General features: G+C 34.9%; 1 protein-coding gene across 1 annotated transcript in view; it reads right to left on the bottom strand.

The window, feature by feature from the left end:
- Window positions 1-22,794, bottom strand: part of WDR72 (WD repeat domain 72) — a 222,441-nt gene that overhangs the window by 117,263 nt on the left and 82,384 nt on the right. The window contains exon 14 of the mRNA XM_069596477.1: window positions 20,928-21,130. Within this exon, the coding sequence (XP_069452578.1) occupies window positions 20,928-21,130 (203 nt within the window). The remainder of the gene's footprint in view (window positions 1-20,927; window positions 21,131-22,794) is intronic.

Here is a 22,794-nt window from a genome sequence, read left to right as displayed (position 1 = left end):
CTTGGACTGCAAGGAGATCCAACCAGTCCATTCTGAAGGAGATCAGCCCTGGGATTTCTTTGGAAGGAATGATGCTAAAGCTGAAACTCCAGTACTTTGGCCACCTCATGCGAAGAGTTGACTCATTGGAAAAGACTCTGATGCTGGGAGGGGTTGGGGACAGAAGGAGAAGGGGACGACAGAGGATGAGATGGCTGGATGGCATCACTGACTTGATGGACGTGAGTCTAAGTGAACTCCGGGAGTTGGTGATGGACAGGGAGGCCTGGCGTGCTGCGATTCATGGGGTCGCAAAGAGTCGGACATGACTGAGCGACTGAACTGAACTGAACTGAAATAAAGATATTTTTCATGTCTTTTATTAATTTTTGGAATGTGTCTTCATATGGTCTTGCATATTTATTATTAAATATATCCCTTTTTTCTATTGTTTATTGCTATTGTGAATGAAAATTTTTATATTCATTTTATTTTCCAACTAAAGTTTTTTGTGTTAGAATATAAGTTTTGTTTTTGGCTCTGCTATGCTTAATTTTATTTTGTGTTTTATTAGGTTTCTGTTCTGTTCATTTTTTCAAATATAGCATATTCATTCTTACTATATTTGAATAAGAGTAATTTTTTCTATTCTAATCCCTTTAAATTTCTTTTTATTATTTGGCATTTGCTAAAACTGCCAGGAAAAGAAGCTAAATAATATTAGGGATTGTAGATTATTGAAAATTAAATTAGCATTATTATTGCTTTTTTATTTAAAAATCATTTGATCCATGATTTTTTAATATTGGATAAATTAGAATGATTTTCCTAAGTCAATTTATATGAATAATCACCTCTCTGATATCTGTCATTTAAATTTGATTTATGCATTAATTTCAAGTATACAAAATAATAGTGAACCCAGTAACTATTGCATATTAACATACAGTCTCAAAGAGCTTTCCCCATGAAGGTTTTCTGAAAGAGAAAACTAAAATAGTATTTATTGGAAACTTGGTTAAAAAATCTAATCAGGGTAGATGTATATATACTGATATTGAATAATGTTCACCAAATATTTTTTACTTAACAAAAACAACTTGTGGAATGAGAATCTAGAATATTATCTCATTTCTGTGTGACAAAGAAATTTATACACATTCATACAAGCTTACATGTCTTTATTTTAAGTCTAGAGAGAAACACATGAAAAGTATCATTATAATAGATGCTAACACAGGGCTGTGGTTTGAAGAATGAGGGAAGTTTCTTTACTATTCATAAATGTCAGGGTCCTCTCTGTACTGTCAAGCACTCATTTCCTAAAATTCACCCTGGATCCATTAGTGATACATGAAAACCAATACTGCTACATTGTATTTTCAAAAGCCTTAAATTACAACATACACCATACCTGAAAAGTCAAGTTACTGTATATATTACTGACATGATATCCAGGAAAAGAAAATGCTTTTACATTTTCCCCCTCAAATACATCAAGGCATGCCATCTCCTTTAACTGATTTAATACACATAACCACATAAAAATTTCATGGAAAGCACAATTTAAATGCTATTTTACCTATCTACATTCTTGTCTCTGAAGGCTGCTTACCATTGAGATTCAGCTTATTCTGGGAACTGTGCTACCTTTCTTAAACTATAGGTTTCCATTAGTCGATGGAGAGTCCCACATTGGTTCACTCTTTCCTAAGACACCAGTCATTTTCCTAACACGACGCACATGCCTGATGAGTGAGCTCCTCTTCTGCCTGCCACCTTACCCTTTGGATGTTTCTAAGAAAATACAGTAAGAGAAAAAAAGTGAAAGAATAGCTAATAAATGTAACCATAAATTATCATTTATTCAGTGCTAAAACACTTTCACATCATTTTCACTTTAGAATTATTCGGTCTAAAAAATAGACTAAGAGCCAAGGCAGATATTTATTGACTTACGGATTCTTTGTTTTATGCATATTTATGACATGGGGTATAATGAGTTGCCTGGTCTCTGTACCAGAAACAGATTAATTAACCAATTAATTAATTGTAATAATAACTCAAATTTATTGAGTAGAAGGCTTTTATTCTGCAAGTCAAACAATCCCTTGCAGTGCAAAAATGCATTACTAGGAACATTTTTTTCTCTTTCTGAAATGCCTTTCTCTATTTGTCCTTGAAAGCATAATAAACTCCACAGATGTTTTGAAGCACAAAGTGCTGTGGTTTCTAAAATAGATGGGAGCTGGCTTGGGACGTGCTTCCAACCAAACTGCCTTTGCAGTAATCAAATATAGGGCTGAAAACCTGGTCAAAATAAAAGCACTGGTGGAGTAGAGGCTGTATCTGGTCTGGAGCTTTCTAGCTCCTCACATATCTAGTTTTAGTCTAGAATAATCCTTGATAATGTTTGTAAAATTAAAAGCTGAAACGTGTCTGTGTGTAGAAAAAGAAAATTGTACCCTTTTCAACAATTTACCAATTTCCATAACTGAACCTAAAATGTTTAGATTTTAATTTAAAAAAAAGCATTTCCACAGACAATTATAATAACATGTCATTTAATTTTATCTATAAAACCAAATGTATGAAGGACTACTTTATCCATTAAAACCACACCCAGTAACAGGCTTTTAATATTAATACACTACCCAGATCCTTAGTTATAAAAATAAAATCAGGTTTATGTTTTGTGTTTAATTGTAAATGCTAATACTGCTTTCTGTATCATTATTTCAGGAATGAATTTCTATTATGATTTGAGGAAAATGGGGTATCTGTCGGTTACAAAATGAAGCACACTTTGAAGAAACTCCAGTATTTGATGAAGGTACGAGAATCCATATGCTTACTGATTTTTACTCATTCTCAAAGTTTGTGCTATTTTAAAGCAAACACACACAAAAATTTTAAAAAATGTCATCTGCGTCTCCCATATACAATTAGAAATATGAAGGAAAACTAATTTTACCATCTCTGTGCTTGCAATTAGCAAAATCTGTTCTTTAATTTATCCTTTTTCAGTGTTCTGCTGTTGATCTTAAGATATTTTTACAGATAAAAACCCTGATTTTCAAAAGAGCTCATTTATACTTTTCCATGGGAATTTTTCCTTCATTGACAGAAACCAATAACTATTTTTAAAAGGATGTTTTTATTGATTGATTAAATGAAAAAGATCTACAAAGACTTTGCTCATATTGTACCAAATACATTTCAACATTTTAAACAAATGACTTAATTTCATAGAAAACTACAAACAGGTAGGGATATACTAGTTACAAAAAATATATATCTTATAAAGTTATGAACAACCATTGGTGAAACAATAGGAATGAACAAATAGTACAATAATGCATAAATCAAACAAGGTGTAAATGAAAGTGCCAGCCATTCATTTTTAGATCCATTGAGCTCTAGGTTGCTGGAGATAGTTGTTACTAGTAAAAAACGGTCTCCCTCCAAAGGGTTGGTAGAGAGCAGCGTGATTGGCAGCACAAATAGAAAACAAAGGAGAAAGCTTCAATCTGCAGCTGATGCACAGAAAGAACATGGGGAGCTGAGTTTACAATAGAGATGACATTACCAAGCTAATGGCACGGGCAATCATGGGGCCACCACACATCCTGGGTATCAGCAGGGCATCCATTTTCAGCTAAGTGTTAGAGTACCTTTTTGCTTTCTCTCACCACTGCAGGGGTAAAACAACCTGGTGCAGGAAACCCACCGACTGGTAATAAATTACTATATTGGATACTTTTTGTTTTGTTTCAGCAATGACTTTACTGTGTATTCTTGCTATCATTACCAATTAAAGTAGAGCCTGCTTTAGCAAACTGTATCTAACAGTGTATCAGTCCCGATGCTCCAATTGCTTTGGCAAGTATCACAGGTCAAGAGGCTCCTTTGACCTTTATCATCTAAGTCTTTCTGACCACTCACTATTTGAAGCAATCTGAGCTGACCAGATGGACACTTTCTGTGACACTATAAAGCTTAGAATATAAAGATAAATGAAATTGTGTTTCAGGCTTCAGACTGGTTTATGAGTGTAAAATATTGTTAGTATATCCAACAAAATCTCCAGTTTTAAAGAACATACTCTAACTCTGGCTAATCGACATGCTTGCTTCTTTTTTAATTGTAGGTTTTGTTTTTTAGCGTGAGGAATAGAATTTTGTAAAGCATGGCTGAGGCTTAGTTGGTTACAGGATTACTATAACAGACCATTTAAAAATGCAGGGTTTACTTTTCATTACTGTTCAATGACATTATTGCATTTTTTTAAAAAAATTAATGATGCAAAAGAAAGTTATATACTAAAAAATAAGATTTTAAGTGTTGAATAAAATAAAAGTAAAGACTTTAATTGCTCTTAAACTATGTTATTCACCTACTAGCAGAGTATAATATTTTTACATATCTGAATTTAAAAGGAAAATGATTAAGCATCAGTTTTATATTTTATTAACTTGTTTATGTTATATATCATTATGGTTATTTGAATATTTTGAAAATTTTAACCTAAAGAAGATGTATTTTTTATTCCCTTGAACTAAAGGCTAGTCTCCTTTAAGTAAAGTGACCATATAATTTATTGGTCAAACCAGGCAACTTTTGAGAGTGAAATAGTGCACTGTTAATTATTACATTGGAACAATAGGCCTATACCAGGATTGTCACAGTGATCCTGGCTGTAAGGTCACCTGATCTTTAAGGAATATGACAACAAGTATGCTTTTTATTTTTTTGATCTATATTTCTTATTACTCTTGAAATATGACTGTTGTTCTACAAATCACAATTATAACTGTCTATTTTTAAAATAACTTAAAAAAAGATACCTTTTTTTAAACCTGCAGGTTAAATTTATTTAGTTCCGATTCTTGAAAACTTCTGATTTGTAGTAAACAAAGAAAAACTAACCAAAGTCTCAATTATAAGAATACTACTCAATTTTTCAAAACTTTTTATTTCTATATTTTGTTCTTATAAGATTTATGCTACTAGAATCTTATATGGTGTATCCAAAATAATCTCTCAGCAATCCACTTAATTTCTGTAAGGCGAACAGATTTGCTTGTAGGCAAGAGCAAAACAAGAGACGTAACTGAGTTAGAGTTAAACAAACCACGCACCACTTTTAGAGAATTAAGTAGTTTAGTGAGAGGAGAGATAGAGAAAAGGAAAGAAGAAAGTAAACAAAATTACCAAGGGGTTAGAAGGAATATTTCAGGACTGGGAATTGGCTAACATACTAGAAACAAAGTTTAGGGGCAAATGCATCCTTCTCAACAAAAAAGAACCACAACCAGAGGTGTGTCTCAGTTTCTAAGAAGGGGCAAAAATCAATAGCAGCTTTAAAGTTTTAGGGTTTTATAAATAATTCTGAGAACAAATGTACAATACAATCTGCTTTCTAGGCAATGAAATACCCATGTGACAGAAATCAACTAGGGGCAAAAGCTCTGAGAGAGTTAAGGAAAAAATGGCAAGTTGAAGGGTGGACAAATAGGAATTGTGGAAAATAATTCACATAACCAAATGCTGTGGACTGAAAGTGTGTCAGGACCCCACCCCCAACCCCAATCCATAGGTTGAAATTGTAATCTCCATATGATGGTATTTGGAGATGAGGACTTTGGGACTTTGGAGATGTAAATGGGGACTATGGGACATGATGAGGTTTGGGGGATGATGAGGTTATGAGATTATAAGAAGAGTTCAAAGATCTAGCTTGCTTTCTTTCCACCATATGAGAGTTCAATGAAAAGACAGCCATATGCAACCAGGAAGAGGGCCTTTACCACTCCAGTTTGGGAGTACTTTAATCTTTCCAGCCTCTAAAACAATGAGAAATAAATTTCTGTTGTTTACAAGCCACAGCATCTATGATATTTTTCTAGACGAGCCCAAGCTAAGTATATATATTTTTTAAATTCAGGAATAATAAAGAATTTTTGCTGATAAACTTATCTGACTTTCTACTGAAGCCAAATATTCCTCTTAAATGTAGGGTTTCATCAATATTAGAGAATCTATAGAAAAGAGTATCTTATCTTGGTACAAGGCAATGGTAAGGATGCCATCACAATGCTGGATAAATTTGGCTAGATCTCAGGAAAAGAAATGTTTCACTGTTGTAAATGTCATAATAACACAGAATATGAAATGTTAACTCCGACCCCAAATTCTGAATTACAGATGAAACTAAAGATATTGATATACATTTTGAGATTTTTTGTTTAATCAGTAAGAAAAACAAGAGACATTTGAAAACCATCCTTACCTTTATAAAAGCAGAACTTACTATATTGCTTTTGCTTTTCACATGTAGTCTACTCAACATCCTATAAACAATTCAATGAAACTAATAGAAGAAAAGTAGTAATATCAAACTCAAAATAATTTCATTTAAAAGCTATTGTATACATAGCACAGAAGATAAATCCCATATGCTCTCTTTGAATAGTAACTGTTTCCTTCAATTTTTAAATCTCTTTCTGTATATAATTATCAACTAAGATAACAAGCATATGTTGCTAAATTACTCTTCAGTCATACCCCTAAGAGATGAAAACTAACTAAAGAGATGGGTTGTAGATATACTAATTTGACTTACTCCAAACACTTTTGGTTTCCAACTATGACTTTTAAATCATTGGTATCATACTGATGCTTTCCAAACATCATACTAATAAGCTTATAATTGCCCAAAAGGTCAGAAAGGATGTCAGCTGAAAATAACTTAGAATGGGTTTACTACTAAATAGATAAAAGGGGGACTGGAATGATTCTTATATATATTTATATAAAGAATAATCAGCCAAACACGTATTTTGGATATATGTCTCTCTATGGCCACCAAATATTTACATCAATTCATTTTAAGGCATACCTATTAAATTGAAACCAATACGTAGAGAATACCCTCACATAAGTGTAAAATGTAAAGTTAATGAAATGCCTAAGCAAGGACATGCATTATTTCAATTGACTACACACAATAAATTACCACATAGCTGGTAATTGACAAATTCAAGTTTGGAGACTACCTTCAAGAAGTAAGAAGTTGGAGAAATAAGACAAAAATGTCCAAAAAGCCAAAATAGACTTCACAAATCAGAGCTCCAAAATTGAGTGCAAACAGTTATAAATTTTAGTGAAGAGGAGAGATTACAAGATTATGTTAATGATGACCAAAAACAATACTTTCCAGTGGAAAGCTTCCACTTCTTGTGGCTTATTACACTCAGTTATAATAGAATCTAATCACAGTATTGCCTACAGCAGAGGTTAGAAAACAGAAGACCAAATATTGCCATTTTTATGAATAAAATATCACTAAACCATACAAAAGCCCACTTTTTTATGTATTGCCAGTGGATGTTTTGGCATTACAAAGACAAAGTTGAGTAGTTGTAATAGAGACTATATGGCCCATAAAGCTAAAAATACTTACTATCTGAACCTTGACAGAAAATGTCTGAAAATTCCTGGCCTATTCTAAATGAACAAGAATTTTAAATGTATACAAATTTTTTTTTTAGACAAAACCACAGTATAAAGATAAAACAGACAATTTAAAGTGTTCAGTTCAGTTCAGTTCAGTTGCTCAGTCATGTCTGACTCTTTGCGACCCCATGAATCGCAGCATGCCAGGCCTCCCTGTCCATCACCAACACCTGGAGTTCTCTCAAACTCCATCAAGTTGGTGATGCCATCCAGCCATCTCATCCTCTGTTGTCCCCTTCTCCTCCTGCCCCCAATCCCTCCCAGCATCAGGGTCTTTCCAAATTTAAGGTGTTAAGTCTCCTTGATTCAGGTAAGTTATATTCTAAGAAAGGACCCTTTATTAAGATTGCATTGGATGTTCTTATGCCATCCAGGTATATCAACTTCCCATCATTCCCCTACTACCATTCATCTTTGTATTCTGAGCCTTTGGACTTACTGTTTTCCTCAGCAAAATATGACTCATGCATCAAGATTTAGAACCAGCATGACCTTCTATGTTCATTCTGTGAACAGTATGGGTCTCACCATTACAGGATTCTAGTAGTACTTTGGGATGTAGGTCTATTAAAGCACATGTATTGCATCATAGCTTTTATTAATTTGATGTTTAAAAACTCAGCACCAACTAACAGTTTTCTTGTAGCAGCTATGCAATAGCATCTTCTTTCTGACACTCCCTTTCCTCTAATCCATTTATCCACATAGCAACCATAGTGATCTTTTCAAAACATAAATCAGACTACATCATTCCTTTGAAGATAAACCATTAAAAAACTACCCCCTTACTAGAGTAGAACTCAAACTCTGTACTTGGGATTACCACATACAGCAGAAACTCAAACTCTGTACTTTGGATTAGTGCATCCAACAGCATCTGCCCCTACCTTACTCTCTAACACTAACTTCTAATTCTCTGATCCACCTCTCTAGTCACACTTGTTTTCTTGACTTCATTTCCTACTCAAGCTCATTCCTAATTAGATCTTTCGCAATAGCTGTTTGCTTTGCCTAGAAAACTGCCCCCTCTGCTAGCCACATGGCTGGCCTCATCTTGCCATTCAGACAATATAAATGCAATATAAATACTACTTCCTCCTGTGACCTTCCCTAATCACTCAGCCTGGAATAAATCCCCAGGCACTGTCTATCACACTGTCTGATGTTAATTCTCCACAAAGCCTTCATCACTATCTAATATCCTTGTTCTTCTTTTAAAAATTATAGTCTAACTCCTACTAAAAATACGTCTAGTATTTCAATGAAGTTGAAATCACTAGTATCAAGAAGAATGTCTGACAAGGAGAAGGAGTGGACTGTGAAGAGCCATGGGGGAAATTCTGAGTGTGATGGGAGGGGTCTATATTGTGACTGTGATGACAAGTAAATTTGTCCAAACCCACACAACTATGAAATAAAAAAAAATTTAAAAGAAGAGTATCTGGCACATAGTAGGTGTTCATTGTATATTTGCTGAATGAACAAAAATGACTCTGTTCTGCATTCCACACTATAAAACTTACATAACATACAAACATGGCTTTTCTTTCAAGTAGCTTAAGATCTAGTTGGATATTCCCCGGTGGCTCAGTGGTAAAGAATCCACCTCCGGTGCAGGAGACAAAGGTTCAATCCCTAGGTCAGAAAGATCCCCTGGAGGAGAGTACGGCAACCCACTGCAGTATTCTCTCCCAGAGAACCCCATGGACAGAGGAGCCTGGGGAGCTATAGTCTATTGGTTCACAAAGAATCAGACACAATGAAGTGACTTAGCGCACATGCACAAGATCTAGTTGAGAAGATGAGTTGTATGTATGCTTGTAAAATAGCTAGGCAATCCATAATTAACTTTCAAGTGTTTAATTAGCCAATGCATGTTTAATAGCATGCATATATTGTAGTATGGGCAGGATTTAACAAGGTGGTGAGAGAAGGTGGGATTAGGCAGGGAGAGATACATGCGGAGTGGAATCAGTAGGACAGCCATGCGGAGGGACACTGGCCTTCCTGCCATTACCAAGACATCTCCCTGGACGAGGAAAAAATCTTACAAAAAAGAAGAGCAAATTCCATGAGGGTTGGTGTGCTTTAACACAGCACGCTACTGTACATTCCCACAGTAAGGAGTTACCCAAAGCATTTACTGTCATACAGCCCTCTCTTCACCAACCTCTGATGAGAGGTTCAGCACATTTCAAATGATCTATGAAAGAAGGAAGTGATATTTGCCACTTGAGGGATGGAGGATTGTGCCAGAGACTTTGCATCTGGGAAATGAAACATAAATCAGGCCTCTTCATATTTATTACACTTACATTTCTAAAAGTTATTACAAATCTGTTGATTAGATTGTTGCTGGCTTCAGGGGTTTTGTATCAAGGGGAGGGCTTAGTAAAGTAATTATGTGAGGGAAGCAGAGGGCTCATGATATACAGTACAATCCTCGGGCTATTTTTGAGTGCTTATTTTAGATAACTTTGTTACAAGAAAAAGGAGTCTGAATTTAAGGCAATAATAGAAACTCTTCTAGGGTAAGAAACCACATTGTCTTTTAATCTTCCTTTTCTGAGTCTATATCAGTTTACCTATCTTACCTATGTGGACCATTCCTCCCTAGTATGCTAAATATCCTAAATTTCATCACCAGTTTTAAAAAAATTTTTCTTATTAAGTTTTGAATTGATTTGGACTGGTTTCAATATCAGTATGCCTTTCAAACTTTTGAATTGATTGAAAACTTGTGTCTAAATATTGGTGGGGTAGAAGTTGTATTTCACCAACCTCTTTGATATCACTTTTTTTTTTTTTAACTAGGTCACTTCCCTCTGTAAGATCAAGTCACACGTAAAAACCCAATTTGGACTTCGAGCAATCGACTGACAAAGTTAATACGCAGGGTGAAGAGGGGGCGGATCACTGTCCTCTTTGAGATTATACTGTTGGGAAAGTGGGGAAGATAAAAAAATGAAATAAAAAGGATGTTGAGACAGAGAATAAGGGGAAGTGGGATGCTACTTATTTTATGAGAAAGTGACATTGAAGCTTAGACTTCAAGGTAAAGAATCAGAGGGAAAATATTCTGGCAGATGATAAGCAGTAGGGGAATATGAGTTACTTTAATGAGACCAAGTAGCTAGAGATGAAATATCTAGGTTATGGTCCCAGATCTATAGTTGATGTTTTTCAATAGCTTTTTCTTTACGACTTTGTATTTTATTCCCAGGATGATTGCAAGTCAGATGAATAATAATGGAAGGTCCACTTCTGAGGCTCTTTTCTTCCCATCTAAGGTCATGCTGGTGGAGTGACTAAAGATCAGCTCATAAACTGTACTGTGTATCCGACAGATTGGGAAGTCATTCAGCTGAAGAATATGTGCAATCTCCAGCCCAAGATAAGTGTCAAAATCAAATTTAAAACTCAGAAAATATGCTAAGAGTAGATATTGTCCCCAGTTTAGGAGCTACAATATAAATTCCATAATAATAGTAAAAATTAGCAATTTTAATTTTATGAACATCCTGAAATTCTAAAGGAGATATTTTCCAGTGTTGATTACTCATCCAGGTATCCAGCATGTGAAACTCCCTGAAGGAACAGACAGGGTGAAGAGGTCCAAAAGAGAAACAAGAGTTTGATTCAAATTTCAGAAATGATTAGTACCAGTATAGCTAATCAGGACAGCTAACAGCTTAATCAGATGTGGAATGTTCCAGAACTGGAAGAAGAGAGAAGTAATTCAGCAGTCACTCTGAGTTAGAATGATTCCATCTATAGGTAAAATTGTAAGATTGCCCTCAATATGCTTAGACCATAGTGAAGCATATCTTCTTCCATTTACCCAACCAAATGGTGATCTAGGTACTGCCATGAAGGAATTGTGCTGATATAACTAGGGTTCCAAATCAGCTGACCTGAAGATAAGAAAATTATCTGAGTTATCCTGACTTAATCACATTGAATTTTTGAAAGCAGAGACTTTTTTTTATGGCTGTTGGCTGAGGGAGAAATCAGAGACTTAAGAGTACTAAATGAATTCCATTCATAAGAAGTTTTCCATTGCTGTCCTGAAGATGAAAAGGACTATACGGCAAGGAATGTGTGCCCCCTCCCAGGCTGACAGCCAACAAGAAAACAGGGACCCCGGACCTATAACCACGAAGAACTAATTTCTGCCAATAACCTGATTAAGAGTGCAAGAGGACTCAGCCTCAGATGATATAGTAATTGAAGCCGACATCTGGATTTTAGTCATGTAAGACCCTGAACAAAGAAGCCAATGTCATACAGATTTCTGGCATAGAAATGTAACACTGTAAGGCAATTATATTCCAATAAACAAAACTAAGATCATGGCATCTGGTCCCATCACTTCATGGGAAATAGATGGGGAAACAGTGGAAACAGTGGCTGGCTTTATTTTTCTGGGCTCCAAAATCACTGCAGATGGTGACTGCAGCCATGAAATTAAAAGATGCTTACTCCTTGGAAGGAAAGTTATGACCAATCTAGACAGCATATTAAAAAGCAGAGGTATCACTTTATCAACAAAGGTCCATCTAGTCAAGGCTATGGTTTTTCCAGTGGTCATGTATGGATGTGAGAGTTGGACTATAAAGAAAGCTGGGAGCGCCAAAGAATTGATGCTTTTAAACGGTGGTGTTGGAGAAGATGCTTGAGAGTCCCTTGGACTGTAAGGAGATCCAACCAGTCCATTCTAAAGGAGATCAGTCTTGGGTGTTCATTGGAAGGACTGATGTTGAAGCTGAAACTCCAATACTTTGGCCACCTGATGCGATGAGCTGACTCATTTGAAAAGACCCTGATGCTGGGAAAGATTGAGGGCAAGAGGAGAAGGGGACGACAGAGGATGAGACGGTTGGATTGCATCACCGACTCAATGGACATGGGTTTGGGTGGACTCCAGGAGTTGGTGATGGACAGGGAGGCCTGGCGTGCTGCGGCTCATGGGATTGCAAAGCGTCGGACATGACTGAGTGACTGAACTGAACTGAAACAATTGTTATAAAAAATAAAATAAAAACCATCATGTCCCAGACATTATGTGAAAACAAAAAATAATAAAATTTTAGTTTTATTTGGATGTGCATGAAGTTAAACATGTGTATAAGAAAGGCCTTGTTACCTAGCAACCTCTTATGACCATTTAAAAAATATCTGGTAGAGATAATCATACATGGACTGAAAGCTTAGGCAGGATATTTCAACTATTTCCAGAGTATTATGAGCTTCATAATATGTAAAAAATTACAAATAATGTAATTTATGTCAGTATTTGTATTTATTGCCATGAATATCATATGAAGATACAGAGAACTAGTTGTACCTTCAGGATGTCACTATTAAAACTCAGTTCAGAAAAATGGATGAGAATATTAACTGGATATATTTTTTAATAATTTCATGCTTTTAGGTCAAATGAATAAAGCTAGTCTTAATACATTTTGTTTTTAGCAACTTACGGGAAATATTCTGTGAGAATAGATGCTTTCTTTTATGGAAATTGCTTCATATTACATTTTTGCATTTGTTGCTCTCTTAGGGCCAGTTTCGATATAAGTCATTGGTACAGAAGTAGTGCTCCTGTTGGGATTCCTTTAAATGGGTCCAGTTGGTACTCTTAGTCAGTAAGTGATATGATCACAACTTTCAAAAAGAAAGTTTTTATTATCTTTGTTTTCTTTCTTTTATAAGCCATTAACCCTTTTAGTTAACTCAAAATCTGAATTTCTACAAACTTCATTTTTTCACCCTTCAGAGTATCATCAAAAATGGGATATAAACAGAGAATATTCCTGATGTCAGACAGTGACTGAGTTACCAAGCTTCCATAAAGGGGTAACATTTACCATCACATTTTAACCAGCAAACATGCTCAATAACAGAACATCCAAATCCACTAAAGTGACTTTTCATCCCAGAAGATTCAGGCCTCTTTCAGTAAGTTGACTAGGTCTATCTTTAGATCCTACAAGAAGCTGGCCTTAACAACTTTGGAAAGCCACAAGGTTTCGTTTTTGTTTTTCAACTGCAAGTGAAGAAAGAAAAGTAGGAAAGAACAGAAGAAATGAGAGAGAAACAAAAAGTCTCTAAATGGTTATGGGTGTGTAATATGGTGTGTACATTATTACATAATTCATGCTTTCTAAAATATGTCCATAAAACTACTGATGCTAATGGAGACAAATTAAAGACATGCTTTAATAAATTATGTCACTCTGTCCCTAGATTAATCCAAATGCAAAATAAAAATGCCTGCTATGTTTAACTTTTATTCAAGTTTCTAAGCTAGAATCCTCACCCACAAGTTAATTGATGACTAAAATTGGAATATTTAATTCAAGAAGAAAGTTATAATCCTAGATTTCCATGTTTCTAACAGGGTTGATTAATATTGTGGGGTGTGGGGAAAGCTACTGAGGTATATCTAGGCTAAATCCAGTACTAGAGAATAACATAAACATTTATTCAGTGAAAAGGTTAACTTTAGAATTAACAGAAGAGATAACAATTTGTAAAATCAAGTAAAATCAAAGCAGAACCAACCCTTCCTCTTGAAGAAGTGAGAACTGCCTATCAGCAATTACAAAAACAGTAACATTGACCTTGAATCAGCCTTAAAGGTCTTAGTACACAATTATATTATCAGCTTTATGAATTCTGAGTTGCTATCTCAGTCACAAATTGAATAAATGCAGAGCTCGTTAGTAATAGGAAGACAACTATTTTAACAGCTTTCACTGAAAGAGGTAATTGAAAAAGTACTCATTATATCAGCTTTTTTCATGTTAAAAATGATAGCTCTTTCAAATCCTGCTTAGCACACCTTAGATGAAAACTTAATGACATCTCAAGTAAACAATAAAAATTCAAAATCAAATTCAGTCAAAATTGGTAATTAGCTAAATAAATTATATTTGCAATTTAAGTAAACTCTATCTGCATCAGTCAGCTGAAAGGTTTTTATCCCAGGACATTTTTAAAACTAAATATCAAGATTCAAAGTAAACTCTTGAAATATATTCTCATCTTGAGTATATAATTTCACTTCCTCTTCTGTATCTTAAATATAACAGCTAGCAACAGCAGAAAAACCGAAAGAAAAAAGTCCTTGTGTGTGGTTACTGTAATTAACAGATTCAATATCTATTACTGCCAGTCAGGTATCATAGCAACCCTGTATTGCTGAAAACCGCTAGAAAAATCTTCAAAACCAGCAAGACTCTGCTTTAGGGAAATCTTCAACAACACAGGGGACATTACTGCTGTCAACATCTGTGGGTGTTGCTATGGGCACAGCCACAAAGAACCCTGCCATCTATACAAAAAGGTACACACACAGAGAAGATGGGAGGACACTGAAGATAAATTGATAAGAAAATAAAAAAGAAGAAATAATTGCACTGGCAATATACAATAAGCACACAATTTTGAGCCCATGTTTTACACTAATTCTTTTCTACTGTAGCTGGAGAATCCAAATTCAACTTAACTGTAATTGTGACTAAACCTGAACCAGAGGGTGGAAATAATATCCTTAAACTCTGTACTTGTAACCATTTATCACACCTTAATTTGAAACTCAAAGAGAATTGCATTTAAAATAATATTTAAACTTCCACTTATAAACCCTTGATAGTCGTTTATAAATCTACAGAAGAGAAAAGAACAGGTTACCATGAACAAGAACCCAATATTGATTTTTCGGCAGTGCAGTAAGGCATCTCCATTCTATTTGGCTGCTGTCAAAGCCACTCTTTAACAGCTGGAGTCAAATTGCACTATTTACAGCAAGAGCCCTTGTCAAGTGGACCATAAGTAGCCTAACAATACACTATTCAAATGGCACTTTGCCACACAAATTGCTGACTTGATGAATAACCTATGTCAATGACTATGGCTAATATAAAAGTTTCATTTTTATGAGAGGTTTTACATTCACACATTAAGTAAGCTTTCTTTGAAGAACTATTAGGCTATATATTTCAGGCCTTTGGACGCTGAAAATAATTAAAGTCTGTTTAAATACATCAAGGGAACTTGACAACATTAATATGGATCTGGTGTTAACTACATTTGTCACACAGTCAGAACAGTGCCCTTCTGTTCCTGGCACTCCCCACCGGCACGTGCAGCACAATGCCGGACTCAGACCAGCCGCGCACCGTGAAATAGCAGCGTTTTCCTTTTGTGCCTTGATTTACATGGCCAACAAATGTTTAGATACAAGCAAGGCTTTGAAGTCCTGTGAGGAAATGCAGGGTTGCTTCTGCGTGCGAGGCAGACAGCTGGACTCATTTTAATAGTGCCGCTCCGACTTTTCATAGAGACTCCGAGCCCTCCTGAATTAGTTTTGGAACAAAGCTGTGATATGCTTTTCAGAGTTTTCCTCAACATTGAGGGAACTTTCTATCAAAAGTGCTTAAACTCACGCCACAAAGTGAGAAAGGAGATATCCTTTGTAAAACAAGTGTAAAAAATTACATATTACAGAAATGTTTTGACTTGATAGTTAAAATTTTTATATAAAATGCTTATGAGAAATGGCTATACTCTGTTAAGGACTTGCATCACCTCACATGTGTTCAAAAAGCAAATGGCCTTTATTTCTCCTCAATTGTATTTCTTTATTCTAGCTCACCAGGAATGGTGATACCATATAGGCACTAAGTTTTAAGTTGGGATTCACTAAACCAAAGTCTTCAAAACAAAAATCTTAATTCAATGTTTATAGATAGATTCCTATGTTTTCATGAAGGACTTATATGTCTAGTAATAAAAATCTGTTTCCTTTTAAAATTATATAAAATTGATGCAAAATATTATCTACATTAGAAAAAAAAGTCATATGCTGCTTATTATATTAAAGAGAATATACTAAAAATTAGTAATCAAAAATGTGAAGATTATCATTCTATACTGAGGATTTATCCTTATATAACACACTTATTTTCAAATAAATATTTTTTCTTTTTTGTAATAATAATTTTGATAGTATATTGTAGATAGTTTAGTGAAAATAGAATTAATCTGCAACATGTAATATTGCCACAATGAATTATTATTTCATATTGATACACATAAATTTTCAGGAGAAAATTTCAAATTCCACCATCAAGAAACAACTCTAGTTTCATTTTGATTGTTTCTGTGTCATAAAATGTAGAAGAACTAATGTTCCATTCTACTAAAATAATAAGTAGTACTGGGATCCAGTTCTCTATTGGGGGCCTAGCAGTACAGCATCTGTGTTTTACAGGAGGTAGCAAGATAAAGCTCTAAGATTTTTCAGCAAATGTCACCAAACAGACATCACTCTAAAGTCAACTAAAGATTAAAAAAATCCATACATATTTCTCGAAAGCTTATTTGGAATATAAGTAAATGGATTATTTATAACCAATATTATATATTTAGAGAATGATGCATATTTAAGTGCATTATTTAAAGAAAATTTTATTTTAAAAAATCTCACTTGGATTAGAGAGTATAATGCACACATTTGTTTTCTACAAAGGGTAGACTTTCAAACATATGAATTCCATTACTGCTGTCAGGGAACAGAGTGATACAAGGCCTTTTGGATTATATTCCTCATAGTGGAGAAGAAGCTGGGATAAGTTGCTTCATTAAAAATTTAGATATCTAAGGAGATGGTAGGTATTGGCTGTTTTGCCAGTACTCCTCCAAATACCTCACAATTTCCAAGTCTAGAGAGGGCTGACTAGATCAGAAATTTCCAAATAATGGACAGTGAGTATCAAATCTGGTCCACTGCCTGTTTTTGTAAATAAAGTTTTATCTAAACACAGCCATATTCATTTGTGTAAGAATTGTCTATGGTGGCTTCTCTGCTACAAGAACTGAGTTAAATAGTTCAAATAGCAAAATTATGGCCTATAAAGCCTAAAATATTTACCATCTGGTCCTTTACAAACAAGTTTGCTTATCCCTGGTCTAGTTCAAACATTTGTCCCTAAATATTTCAACATAAATAAAATGCAAATTACATGTGTAATTTTGAAATGCCTAGTAGCCATATTGAAAAAATAAAAGGAAACAGGTGAAATTGATTTTAATAATGTATTTTATTTAAGCCTACATATCCAAAATATCATTTTAACATATGGTGCTAGCCAAATTTCAAATGCTCAGTAGCTATGTATGGTTAATGACTGCCATATTAAACCTTGTAACTTTAAGTAAGCAACCAGTTGGAGCTTTTGGGTACCCGTTCTACAGAAAATCAGTTTGTTTGTTTTTTTAAGACATTTCCAGGGCATTACAACTGGTCTAAATTGTGGCAGTTCAAAAATCCTATTTATTTACTTTTTCATTCATTTCACAGACAAGAAGTGCAGAAAAAAAAAAAATTAAACCAACCAACCAACTAATAGACAAAAAAGGACTTCCCTCATTAAAATCTGATGAGGTAACAAAGAGTTCTGCCATGTAGAGATGATTTTAGTAAGGTTGTTTATTTTCTATCTTAAAGCTAAATTCCTCCCACTGCAATTTAAACAGTTCCTATCTTATTTTATCCTCAGCTGAATCTGAGAAAAGCATTTCCCCATCACTAATATGATATTGTATTCCTTTAAATCCTTTAAGACTCTGGCCCGCTCCTACCTGCAAAGATTTTTCTTTATCTAGCTGCACATAATCGACTCCTCTAGCATGTCAAATTGGACCCACTTTTTAAATGTTTTATTGTATTTGTTGTTCTCTTTAAAACCTTTCCCTAAATCTATATGCACTCTACAAATGCAAGAAGGAAAAGTGAATACAGAATCCTAATAAATGCCAAATGTTGCCAAACACAAAGAACTCACCACACATATTACATGTTGTTCTTCCACTTAAACAATTCATGATACCATTTGAAAATATTTCATTTGTTTCTCACTGAAGTCTACATCAAAAAATTTTGAAACACAGTTATCCTACATATTTCTAAATTTCAGACTTATTGTCTTTTTCTCTGGCTCTGAAATGAGTGTGATTTAATTCCTATCTTTAAATCTGACATTTTTTTCTTTTGAAAACTAATAAAGCATTTTATTATATTAACAAAAAGGAGGATGGGGAATTTATAAGCATTCTTGAAATTTTATGCTTATCAAATTTATCAATAAAAGATTAAGATAGGGACTTCCCTTGTGGCTCTGTGGCTAAGACTCCACACTCTCAAAGTAGGGGAATTTGATCCCTGGTCAGGGAACTAGATCCCATTTGCTGCAACTGAGTTCACATGCTATAACTGAAGATCCTGCATGCCGCAACTAAGACTGATGCAGCGCCGCCCCCTCCCCACCCACCCCCCCCCCCCCCGCACAAAAAATTAAGATAAAATAGTCTTAAAGGCTTAAATCTAAGAGGATGAGATGAAGATATGCAGTATATAATTGGAGAAGCTATAACTTAGGAGAAGCACAAATAAAAATAGCTCTATTTAACAGGAAGCCTAATAATAAGAGAAGTATAACATACAGAACACAGGAGGTGATAGTCCTGTCTAATTCAATTCTCCAACTCTGTAGAGAGTAAAAATTGGAGACTATAGTCATCCAGGTAAAGGGTAGCAGCTAGGAAATAAAGTTGGAATCAACCTAAGAGTAGGAAAACAAGACCCCAGGATTTTATTACTTTTTGGAGTCAAAAGACAGAAACAAAATTACATAAAGAAATATATACTGTTATCACCACCTAAAAGGTAGCTCTGAAGTCCTTCAAGAAACTGAATGAAATAGCAATCAGCTTACCTTCTGGGAATTAAACTAGTAAAATAGGCACTTGATAAATGAGATGTGCTCCTGCAGACCCTAGGCACCTGACATGCATGAGTCAAGAGACATATCCAAGTTCTCACCTACTGTTCTGGCATATAATTTCCACTATAAGATACACATTCTATTGTGAACAAAAAGCAACAAAGTCACATTAAGATGGAATACATGGCAGTCTGATGGTCTTACTCACTGGGCTTTGAACACCTCCGTCTTAAAATACGTAATAGAAGTGTGGTTCAGTCTCGCACTTAGGAGAGACTAAGACCCTATCACTTTCAACTTCAGTTATGAATGTTAAAAATTTTAGTATATTGATATAATTGTCCTTATAAAACATGACCCCTTGGGAATTCCTTGGGAGTCTAGTGGTTAAGGCTTTGAGCCTTCTACTGCAGAGGGTACAGGCTGGATCTCTGGTCAGGGAAATAAGGTCCCACTTTCTCACAGGGCCAAAAAGCAAATAAAAACCCCATGATTTCTTTAAATAAGAACATGAAAAAGATTTGGAAAATCTGAAAATAATTATACTCAGGAAAAAAGAAATGAAAAAAAAAAAAAAAGCTGCAGGTTTTAACATCTGCAGGAGAAAGCATAGAAGTAGGTGGCCTAAATGGAGTCTTAAAGAGGGAAACCAAAATGTAGAAAATTTTCAGTGTATACCAGGCTTGACCAATAGAGAAAGTATCCTGATGGGGTGACAGCAACCATTGCATTAGCTTTTCAGAGCTCAGGGCTCTGACTTGAAGCCCATCAAGGAATCCTCTGTTAAAATTCCACCTCCCCATTCTCCCCCATGCTATGCAGCTTTGCTACAGTGAGACTATGCAGAGCAATGAACTGCAATCATATTTATCATTGTAAATTAAATAACTGTCATTCTAGTTTACGTATGCACTTCTTGGGTGTTTGGTTAGTATGATTCAGTTCTCAAAAGACTGACAAACACTGACCTCACTGATAAAAGCTGAATCTAGTCTTCAAACCTAAAAAGGTGATGCTCATATGCTGATGCCTCCACCCCCACCCCTGCAGCTCTGAGGCACAGTTTAGCAGCCATCTTTGTTAAAGATGACACATCCTCTCACTACATATAGATACATATTTTTTTTTCCCACTTAGGTATTTGACTTCTTCTTAATTTGCTTATCACAAATAAAAACAAAAAAGCTTCAGAAAAATTAGATCATTGTTTGAATTATTTTGATACACTTAGCATCTCTAGGATCATTAGCATGTCAGAATTCTAAGCCTTATTTAATACACAATGATGGAGTTTGCATGAAAAAAAAAAGGAACCAGACCACAAAATATAGGTTCCCACCCTCCTTTCATTAAAAACCATCTAGAATTCAATAATTCATATAAAATTGGCTCAATATTGATAAGTCAGAACATGTCTTCATCAAAAAAAGAATGCTATATTCATTCAAAAACAATAATCACTCAAAAACTTATCCCAATTTACCCAAGATTGCTTGGAAGGCATGTCTGGTAGATACAATCATCTCTGAGTTGTTATCTTTGTGCTGATTTTTAATGGGCAGATATTGATGAAAGCGCATTACTTCTTACTTGGGGTGGGTAATGATTACTGTGAGCAGCAGCTTGATTTGAACTTACCTTACATGAAGACTCCACCTGCAGACCAGGGTAAGGTATTGGCCCAAACTGGGACAAGCTGGAGGACCTCTGTTCTACACTTTTGTGCTTATGTGTCTCTGAGGCCACTGGAAGTATAGATTCAGGCTTTGGAAGCTGTGAATCATCACAACAGTTAAGAATAATCTTCGCTCTTTCTCCTGTTTCATGTCTTTCCAAAGTGCCTGAAAAACAAGATTAGAAATAAAAATTTACGCAAAATATTTACCCCCAAAGAATAAAAAGAAGAAACCACTCAAAACAGAAAAATCACAATTTTTTCAGTTATCATGCCTTACTATCTCCTTGCAACCAAAGGACAGCCTGGAGCTTCCTCTAAATTATCAAATCATCTTTTTATAAAGGCTAAAATTATAGACTTGAGACACTCATATTCCTCTTTGTGCTCTTTCGTCCACTGAAATCAACAGAGCATTCAATAGTCATTAACAGTAAACTCTCCTACTTATTATACAGTATGCAAGCGATCAATAACAAACAACTATGGAATATTTTAGTGCTGTCCCCTAGTGTTCCAACTCACAAACAACAGAGAATCCACAGTGCTTTGCTTGGGTTCCCAACCTTAAAATGTTTCTATTGGTAATACAGCATTTAAGTGAATAGAGGCAATAAGAATGCAGATGCCTGATGCCTTCATCTTCAGCAGTTCAGGCCTCTCTAGGGTTTTCTGGCTAGTGATGGTATTGCTGATACTGTTGCTGTTATGCATTTGGCTTTTACTTCTTATTCTATTAGGAGAGAAAAAAAATTATTTGCCCTCTACTCTGCCCTTCTTACAGTTTCAGAATTTCAAGGTACTGACAAGTGGAGTTTAAAGTTAAAAGAAACAAGTATAAAATGAGCAAAAGTGTCAAAAAAGAATCCACAGTGTTTTTATAAAATACATTGTCATAACACTCAGTGAAATCTCGATAAATATCAATTAATCATGACCACTGTCTCATATCAGTTATGAGTTCATTTTATTACTCATACTATATTAAATATATACTCTATATCCTATGAAGTAAACTGGTGAAGGAAAATGAACTTTACATAGAATCTAAACACAAAATTTTAATTATTATTCCTTTCCTACCAATGAACAAAGAAGCAGTTGTACAATAATATTTGCTAAGAAGGAAAAAGATCATTCTTATTGATAGTATTAAGAAAAAATAAATTTAAAGTAATTCAAATAAGAAAATAGAAATAATGCTTCTATACCCCTATATCTTTAGAATACATAGGTAGAGTTGAAGATTATGACTATTCAAACCTTACTCATTTCTCTTTGTCTCCTCCGATATCTTTCCTTTTCAGCAAGAAACTACCTTGAGTTAGTGCTTTGGATTCTGAGTCATTAATAGCTACTATGCTAAAATATTGGGCAGAAATTTAGTCTCTGGTCTTTTAACCATGATATCTTTTCATTACAACATTTCTTCATTAATAAATTAATGTCTTTAACATATACATCTTACAAATGTTATTTCTCGAAACTTTCCTTTTCCATCAAGATACATACACCCTCAAGTAAAGCAGGCAGCAACACCAAGAAAATATTTTCTGTTAAGGATGACAATAAGAAGAGTTTCTCAAACCAAAGATAACAGTTATTACTACAACTATTATTCAGTTCAGTTCAGTTCAGTTCAGTTGCTCAGTCATGTCCAACTCTGTGATCCCATGAATCACAGCACACCAGGCCTCCCTTTCCATCACCAACTCCCGGAGTTCACCAAGACTCACGTCCATCGACTCAGTGATGCCATCCAGCCATCTCATCCTCGGTCGTCCCCTTCTCCTTCTGCCCCCAATCCCTCCCAGCATCAGAGTCTTTTCC

The sequence above is a fragment of the Ovis canadensis genome, chromosome 7 (genome assembly GCF_042477335.2).
Source record: "Ovis canadensis isolate MfBH-ARS-UI-01 breed Bighorn chromosome 7, ARS-UI_OviCan_v2, whole genome shotgun sequence".
Lineage (NCBI taxonomy): Eukaryota > Metazoa > Chordata > Mammalia > Artiodactyla > Bovidae > Ovis > Ovis canadensis.
The sequence above is the reverse complement of the archived record's forward strand: the minus strand, read 5'-3'. Positions and strand labels throughout refer to the sequence as shown.